Here is an 8,740-nt window from a genome sequence, read left to right as displayed (position 1 = left end):
AAACGTCATCTTAATTGATATGAGATTCACATTAGTTCAGTAAAACCTGTCCAGCAAATTCTTAGATATACAGAAGTTGCCTTTTACTTAGTTGGCTATTCCTCATCCTGGTAGAGTTTTAACTACAACTCTGCTTTGCCATGGCTCTTGGGGTGAGTGTGCATGTGTGTGTGCAGCGGTGGTGGTCTTTCCTCTCAACTATTTCAGACCCTTTCTAAGGGGAGATGCTGAGGAGCAAATCTGAGACTTTCTGCATGCAAAATGGGTACTCTGTATCCCTGAGCTGTGGACCTACAATTGTAGTGGCTCTTAGCCATTCTACATATTCGTGCAGTACCTACATGTTTAAGAGGCTACAGTTTAAAAAAAAAAAGCCTGTTAAAAGCAAACTATGGTTCTGAAGAAAAGTTTGAAACAGCAAAGGTCACGCAGGGTGCAATCCTATGCATATTTAGACAGGAAAGGCCTACAACTCCCAGCATGGTTGGCTGGGGCATGCTGGGAGTTCTAGGCCTTTTCTCGGTCTAAACATGCATAGGATTGCACCCTTAGGCTCAAAGTCTATACATACTTACTTGGGATGATGTCCCATTGAACTCAGTAGGGCTTACTTTTGAGTAGACATGTTTAAGATTGCACTGTTTGGTGCCAGAAGCAGTTCCTGCTCCATATGTTTTGCCTTACTAGCATCATACTTATTCTTGCCCCTTTACTGTCTGGGCATGGCCAATAAATAGCCAAAGGCTGAACCATCTAAAATGTGGCGTCTGCAGTAAGTTCAGAAACAGAGATGTCTAAAAACCAGCTTTACTTATTTTAGTTGGTGAATATTTAGGGTTTGTAAAGATCTAGGCTTGAACAATGGCTATTTCCTGGTTTGAAAACACAAACATCGTTACTCAAAATCTTTACTTCTGAATCATGCAGAAGAATGTCTGCTTGCTATTTGAATTCAAAAAGCCTCTGACCAGGCTGCTTCATAGAGATGCACCCAGCACCATTGCAAGGTGCAGCCATATTGTCTTCACTGAGGTACCTTTCATGCCTTTGTCTACAATTAGCCCCGTTATAGGATCGTGGATTGTGCTGGATTTGGGCTCTTGTGTACACAGCACTATCAAGTGTTTCCTTCCTTCAGGTACAATTAAGATTGATTTCAGCCATCTGACTTTTTATTTTAAAAATCAGTTTGTGTTGGTTCACAAAATTAGAAAAACAAAAACAAAGTGAAATGTATCCTCTGAACTATGAATTTCTGGCAATGAAATGAAACTCATTCTTGAAATTTCAGGTGCAACTCTTGATGGCATAACTTCATTGCCCTCACAACACATGTAAATATTTTTTCTTACATAAAAAGAACGCAGCCCTTATGGATTGGAAACTATTATTATCTTCAGTCTAAGCATTTGTTACTACAGCATCCCAATTAGCTATTCCAATAATAGGTTTCAAGAGCCACACATTCTCTCTGCTGGCTATTTTCACATTTGCATAGTTGTGTATTTAAATAGAAAAAAGGTTCCCAGCAGATTAGACACTTCGAGTTCAGGGCCTGCAGTCAAAGACTATGGCAAAGCCAAGGATGTTGCAGGTGCCCCTTCTGCTTCTAGGATTTCAACTTCATGCCATCTTCCCCCAGCAAGCAACAGAGCAGTGGTAATGTCCTCAAGGGTGGTGAAACTTCAGTCTTCACGGAGGTAAGCTTCCTCAGCCTCTTCCATCTTGCTCTGCTGACTCGTTGGCGGTAAAGGTTCCTCTTCCTTCAGTTTCATAAGCTCCTCGGTTTTAACTTCAGCCAGCTTAGTCTCGGCCTTCTGCGACATCTGCCGTACCTCTTGCACTTGGGTTTTCACCAGCTGAATGTGGTTGTGGGTTGAGACAGAGGCTTGATCAGCTCCTGAAAAGGTCATGTTAAAGTCAGGGCAGTTTTACATGGGACTAACAACAGGAATGATGGTTCCAGGCAACATCCATGGCTGCTCTAGGATTACAGCAGACATGAGTTGTGTAACAAGGTTGAATCCTGACTTCATCATACTTGGAGCAGACTCACTGAAATCCATGGGACTTAAAAGTTAAGTTAGGCGTTTCTACAGCCTATTGATTTCAGTGGGTCTACTCTTAAGTACAGTTTAAGTCAGGGGTCTCCAACCTTTTTGGCCCTGTGGGTACATTTGGCATTTTGAAAGAGTGCCCTGGGTACCACCACAAATTGGCTTTGTCTAGAGGCAGTGGCGGGCCAATACAAGCGTCGGGAGTGCCGTTAGCTGTGTTTCTGTGCATGTATGAGTATGTATCCTGTGTGCACTGCTCACTTTTGCTTCTCTCTCTGGCTTTTCTTTCTACTGTCTTTCTGGCTCCTCTTTTGTAATCTTTATCTCTCTCTCTGCCCCTCAGCAAGTGCCAAACTGGAGACCCAAGGTTTAAGTATACCCTTGGTGGCAGCCCTTTCTTGCAGTTCTGGTCCCCGATTCCTTTCATCATTCACAGCAATGAATGTGCATCATTCACAGCAATCCTGGTGGTGGTTTACATAAGATCTCTTCAAGCATGGCTTTTTGTGTGTACTTGCATTACATAGATATACAGGGGAAATTCAACGCCCCCCCCTGCCCCCCCCCCCAGCTATGCGCACACAGTGCTTTTGATCCAAACCTTTGGGAGACTGTTCAGTTATACACAACCTTTCTGCCAAAGACACGCGCATGACTGGAAGGAAAAAGTTAACCTCTTTGTATTCCATCAGCATCTGAAGAGGGGAATATGCTTCAGTGAATAATACCTGACTGATATGCTGCTTCTGCTGCCATTTCTGAAAGGCGCAAGGCAGTCATCCACCTGGATTCTAGCTTCAGATACTCTTGCTGCTTTGCAGTCATCTAAGTGAAGCCAAATGCCACATTGAGATTGTTAGAAACACCATCTGGTTTACTCCACTGTAAATAAATGTGGCATTTTATAAGCTGATTAATAAATCAGGATTCAAATAATAAACCTCTTATTTGGCACACTTTCAACATGGTTTACAAGTTACTCTCATTTGACCTTACAACTCTGTGTAAGGTCACTATTGTACCTGAATGGTTTTTAGTACACTTGATTTTGAACTAGCTAACTTTAGTCAAGCTAAGTTAGGGAGCAATCCTACATCCCCTTGGCAGCATCTGGGGGGATATAGGATTGTTTGGTTTCCTAGGTTGGAGCCAGGAAACCACACTCCCTGCATTCTCCCCCTCGTAGCCAGCACAGAGAGAACTATGCTGGCTACCTCTTCGCACTTGCAAAACAGAGCACCAAGACAGGGAAAAGGGGGAGTTCTGAGGGTGGGGAGGGGAGACTGGGGCGGCAGCTGTATGACAAATCCTATGGATGCCCCAGCCTCTTTCTCTCCCCAAAGCCTCTGCTAGAGGGGTACTAACACCTGTCTAGCTTAAATACAGAGCGGGAGGCACAATGCATAGGATACTTATAAGCCTCCAAGTTCGGAGACTAATGAGTAGCCAGGGTGCATCCCATGCGAATGCACCCTTAGTGAGACAGAACAGGGCAGGGAATCTGAATCCCAGTTCCTCAGGTCAAAATCCAGAACTGTTGTATGCTGGATCAACTCTAGCTCTGGAAAGGCACAATACATTGAGCCCAGGTTTCTTACCTCTACTCGAGCACCGATGATCACCTGCCACACTGCATCCTCCTCTTTGGAATTCATTTTCCCAAGGAGGTGTGTATATTTCTGGTACAGTGACACCAATGTGTAAACCGCCTGCAAAGGTAGACATGTCTTGTTAAAAGTTGCATATTGTTGACTAAACAATTTAACCTGCAACTGAATTCATATTGTACCACAGAATTTGAGTCTCCAGAGCCAAGGAGCTTCTTACCGTTGTGTACTCTGTTAAAGCATCAATCAATGCATAAGTCGTTTGAGAGAGAAGCGTACCAGTGCTATCGGTTACCATAGAGACTGCTCTTCGGATCAAGGCTTCATTGCTAAGAGAACTCGGATCATGTTTCTGAAAGACAAATATTGTTCCTTAGGTTGCTTTCCAAAGGTAACAGCGCTTCAGAATCTGGGGAGAAGGAAACATGCTGTTGCCAGCAACATTTTTTTTTAAAGCCAGGAAATGTTAATATAGCTAAAGCAGCTTCCCCCAACCTGGTGTCCTCCAGATGTGTTGTCCTACACATCTGGAGGGTACCAGGCTGGGGGAGGCTGAACTAAAGGATTTACAGCACTGCGGGCCACACTGCACATCTACTGCAAACATAAAAACGCTAGAAGAGCCTTGCTGGGATCAAAGCAAAGGTCCATCTAGTGCAGTATCCTGTTTCCCACAGCAGCTGATCAATTGCCTCTGGAAAGCCTACAAGCAGGACATAGCGACCCCTGCTGTTGCTCTCCAGCAAGTGATATTCAGAGGCACGCTGCCCTTGAATCTGGAGGTTCATGGCTAATAGCTGCTAACAGACATATCTCTCATAAATTGGTCCCATTCCCCTATAAAGCTAGCAGCCATCACCATGTCCTGTGGTGGTGAACGCCATATATTAATTCTGCAGTGCACAGAGATTTTCTTTGGTCTGCCTTTGATCTACTGGCAGTCCATTTCACTGGAAATAGTATTACTTTATGACAAAGGGAGAAAAAGGGCAGGAGCTACTTTTCACTGTTTTCCAAAGTCATCACTTCCTATCATTCTTTTGGCAGATTCAGAGTACCTAGAGTTTTCTGATCCTCATCTCATTCTTGCAGTAACCCTGATTAGGGTGAGGGATGATGGCTTGCGCAAAGCCACCCACAGCAATTCGTGGTTACAAAGACTCCCTATATTCAAACTATTTATATCATATTTTAAGCTTCCTTGTTCAACAACCAGTCAAGTAAAAGGTTGACTAGACTGATTCTAGTTATTAAAAAATATTATTGCATTTGCTCTAGTATTACTAGGATCCCATGACCACCCAAACCAACATCATGAATAGTTCCAGGCATTAACACATTCTATTTAAAGAGAAACAAAACCCAGAAAACTGCTGCAACTCAAACATGTTATTTTATGCTGCCACTGAATTCTGCAGGGCTGTATACGGCCTACACATAAGGAAAGCTAAATTTTCTCATTGAGAAAAATATAACAGTAGCAAGTGCCTCAACTGCTGGATAATATACAGTACAGTTATATTAAAATGAAACCAATCCTGGCCACAGGCTTGCAAAAGACACCATGAAGGGAGGGACAAAAGCAAAAGAGGAACTGTGAAAGAGGTGGAGATCAGAGATAAATTTATTGACTGCTTAAACAGCCCCATAGGAGAGATGCAGATGTAAGGATGTAGCAAGTTTCAAAGGATTGGGGGTGGGGGAAGAGAAAGGGTGGAGGTGTAAAATAGAGGAAGTGATATGGGGTTTAAAGGTAAAGGTGTCCCCAACCAGTCGTGTCCGACTCTAGGGTGCGGTGCTCATCCCCGTTTCTAAGCTGAAGAACCAGCGCTGTCTGAAGATGCTTCCGTGGTCATGTGGCCGGCATGACTGAACACTGAGGTGCACGGAACGCTGTTACCTTTCCCGCCGAGGCGGCACCTATTTATCTACTTGCAATTTCTTGCTTTCGAACTGCTAGGGTGGCAGAAGCTGGGACTGAAGACGGGAGCTCACTCCGTCATGCGGCACTCGGGTCTCGAACTGCTGACCTGCCGACCTTCCAGTCTGCAGTTCAGCGTCTTAACCACTAAGCCACCGCGGCCCTTTAATATGGGGTTTAGCCAAGATAAAAGTATTGGCAGAGAGCTCTAAAAAGTTCTGATGGAGAATCTGCAGGTGCAGAACCCATATGTGTGACGCACAGAGGCCACCAGGAGGAACAGGAAGGGAAATAAAGGTAGATGACAGAAAGAATAAAGAGATTTTTAAAAATTAAGAAGTAGCAGCTTGCATCCTCGCACTTAACCAAATTTTATTTTTCAGAAGGCTACCTGTGCAATAGGAATTGCAGACAAGGTTATTCCAAACCCCAGTGCTGCCACTTTGTTCCATGGTCCCTTCAATCCTGACACACATTGAGTCCTCACATTTGCCAGGACTGGAAAACTCCGCCTAGAAAAGACATCCATCTTAGGTACAAGAGCAGTCAGCTATGCAAGAAAATGTGCAATCTAGAGAAGAAATAGCCCAGATCCAGCAAATTTGGAGCACTCCATCAGTTTACCAGTTGCCAGGAAAGTCCTGCTTACAGTCCCCTCTTTTTAAGTAGTGAGGAGTTAGGAGACTGTAGACCTGACACTGAAAAATAATAAGCAAGGTCTTCGTCAACCCCTACAGGTTTTAATCTATGAAAAATAGCTCAACAGGACCTCTAAGCTTTGACTGTTTAATTCAGAGCTGTCTTACTTATCAAAATATTATTTTAAGTGTCTCCCCACACAACTTATGCCAGACCATCAATGCCATGTTTTTGTTGTTCAGTCGTTAAGTCGTGTCCGACTCTTCGTGACCCCATGGAGCATAGCACGCCAGGCCTCCCTGTCCTCCGCTCTCTCCCGGAGCGTGCTCAAGTTCATATTCATTGCATCCGTGATGCTATCTAGCCATCTCATCCTCTGCCGTCCCCTTCTCCTTTTGCCTTCAATGCCATGTTTACCAAGTATTAAGTCCTGAATGTGAAATGCTCCGCTGGCACATTTAATCACTCTATGGCAGGCTTCCCCATCCTGATGCGCTCCAGATGTGTTAGACTACAGCTCCCAGCATCCCCCAGTCAGCATCTGGAGGGCACCAGGTTGGGGAAGGCTGCTCTGTGGCATATCTTAATGAGCGTTTTTGACATTATGTGCTTATTCTTTCTCCTATATGTCCACGTAGAATATACAAAAAGGCTCATTATGTCAGAGAAGATCTTCTCCCAAAGGGAAGTACATTTCAAAACATTTCGATTCGAGCCCGAGGAGGAGGAAGAGCCGTGAACAAGGAACGAACCCACTTCTACAGAAGGGAAACGGAAGCTCTGGTCAAAGGGACCAGCGCTCGGAGGGGAAGCTCAAGGAAGGGGTAGCGGCCAACTGGGAGGATCGCAAAGAGGGCAAAATGGAGCGGCGGGGGGAAGGGGGTTTCTATAGATACCTGAAAAGGACGCAGCAGCTCCGCAGCCACCGACTATTCGCCGCCGCCATCTTGGAATGTTTTTGGAGGCGCGACGGAAGTGACCTCTTGTCCTACGCCAAGGTAAGTACCATAGAGCCGATAACGTGAGAGACGGACTGGCCCTCCACCTTCCTTTATGGCACTTTTCATTCCTCATTCACTTCCGTTCTTCGTTTTCCCCGCCTTCAACTCTTCCCCCTACGTCATAGGCTCTGACCGCGCCCACTTCGCCTACGGCTTCACATAGATGTAGAAAAAGTTGTAATTACCACGAAACCATCGCCATTCCCTATCGTCACTTCCGCTCTCGAACGGAACTGGTTGTCTTCACGCCCAATCCAAAGTATACATGGAGGGGGCGGGAAGAGAAGGGACGACATCATAGAGATGCCAGTGGCAGAGTGACGCCTGTGAACGATCGTAGTCCATTTACCGGAAGTTTAGGCGTTAGTCAATTCGATAGATCTTGTTCTAGCTCTATGAGGCTTTTAGAGTCTTGAGCGGAGGATAGCTGGAGCATAGGGTGCGAGCTTTTGCGCATGCGTCAATGGCGCCGGCAATTTTTCGAATCTTCCCGCCAGAGGGTGGCGCGGGACTGGCCGTTGGCGGGGCGCGAGCTACTTTCATCCCCCTCGCGAGGTTTTGGCGGGAAATGCTCTTTGAACGCTCCTGTTGTTCATAATGGATCCCCTTCTCATTACTATAGTGTGCTGAGGAAAAACCTTCCTTCCCAGTTTCACATATCACAAGTAGCTGATAAGCTATCTCAATTTGTTAAACGTACATTTCTTTTTTTTTTAAAAAGTGTTAAACCGCTCCTTTTATTCGTCATTTGTTTAGTATATTTACCCCCGCCCCCACGTAATGCTCCCAGGGCAGCTGACATACTAAAACAGCAAAAATAACAATTTCAGCAAAGCAAATACTAAAAAAGGCCAGAAGCAACAGAACAACACGACGAATCAACAAAAACCCAGCAGGAGGGTAAAAACCACCATTCAAATCAGCTGAAAAACATACTGGAATGCCTGGGCAATTTCGGAAAGTCTTTTCCTGATGCCAAAAAGCACCAGGCGAGCATCTTTTGTTCCTTGTGAGGGGGAAATGCAAAGATAGCATTGCCCCATGGCTGAAACATCAGGAGAGCCCTGCTGCATCAGGCCCAGGGCCCATCTAGTCCAGCGCTCTGCTCGCACAGCGGCCAGCCAGCCACGAATGGGAAGCCCACAGGCAGGACACGAGCGCCACAGCGGCCCCCGGCCCGCGTTCCCCAGCAACTGGCATTTATGGGCACACTGCCCCTGGTACTGGAGGGAGCACATAGCCATCAGGACTAGTAGCCACTGATAGCCTTTTCCTCCATAAATGTGTCCAATCCCCTTTTAAAGCATCCAAATTAGTGGCCATCGCTACATCTTGTGGTAGCGAATTCCAGTTTGACTATGCACTGTGTGAAGAAGCACCTGGTGTGAGCAATTCTGACCACCGCACTGGTTCTACACATGGGAATGGCTACTGTTAAAAACTATGGAATAGGGCTATTTTACTTATTTTTGGATTGCTTTAAACTTAAATTGATAGAATTTGTAAGTGATTTGT

At 45.4% G+C, this 8,740-nt stretch overlaps 1 protein-coding gene across 1 annotated transcript; it reads right to left on the bottom strand.

Annotated features, from left to right (window-relative positions):
• Nucleotides 1-1,154: 1,154 nt before the first annotated feature.
• Nucleotides 1,155-7,178, bottom strand: DIABLO (diablo IAP-binding mitochondrial protein). Its single transcript, XM_084820217.1, has 6 exons — nucleotides 7,121-7,178; nucleotides 5,977-6,097; nucleotides 3,885-4,016; nucleotides 3,656-3,766; nucleotides 2,786-2,882; nucleotides 1,155-1,900 (listed from the first exon to the last, which is right to left on the bottom strand). The coding sequence occupies exons 1-6, from the start codon at nucleotides 7,168-7,170 to the stop codon at nucleotides 1,686-1,688; spliced, it is 726 nt and encodes a 241-aa protein (XP_084676343.1). The 5' UTR covers nucleotides 7,171-7,178; the 3' UTR covers nucleotides 1,155-1,685.
• Between the last annotated feature and the right edge of the window lie 1,562 nt (nucleotides 7,179-8,740).

The sequence above is a fragment of the Heloderma suspectum genome, chromosome 13 (genome assembly GCF_057233095.1).
Source record: "Heloderma suspectum isolate Gila_16-S chromosome 13, 16-S_ref, whole genome shotgun sequence".
NCBI classification, from domain to species: Eukaryota; Metazoa; Chordata; class Lepidosauria; order Squamata; family Helodermatidae; genus Heloderma; species Heloderma suspectum.
The sequence above is the reverse complement of the archived record's forward strand: the minus strand, read 5'-3'. Positions and strand labels throughout refer to the sequence as shown.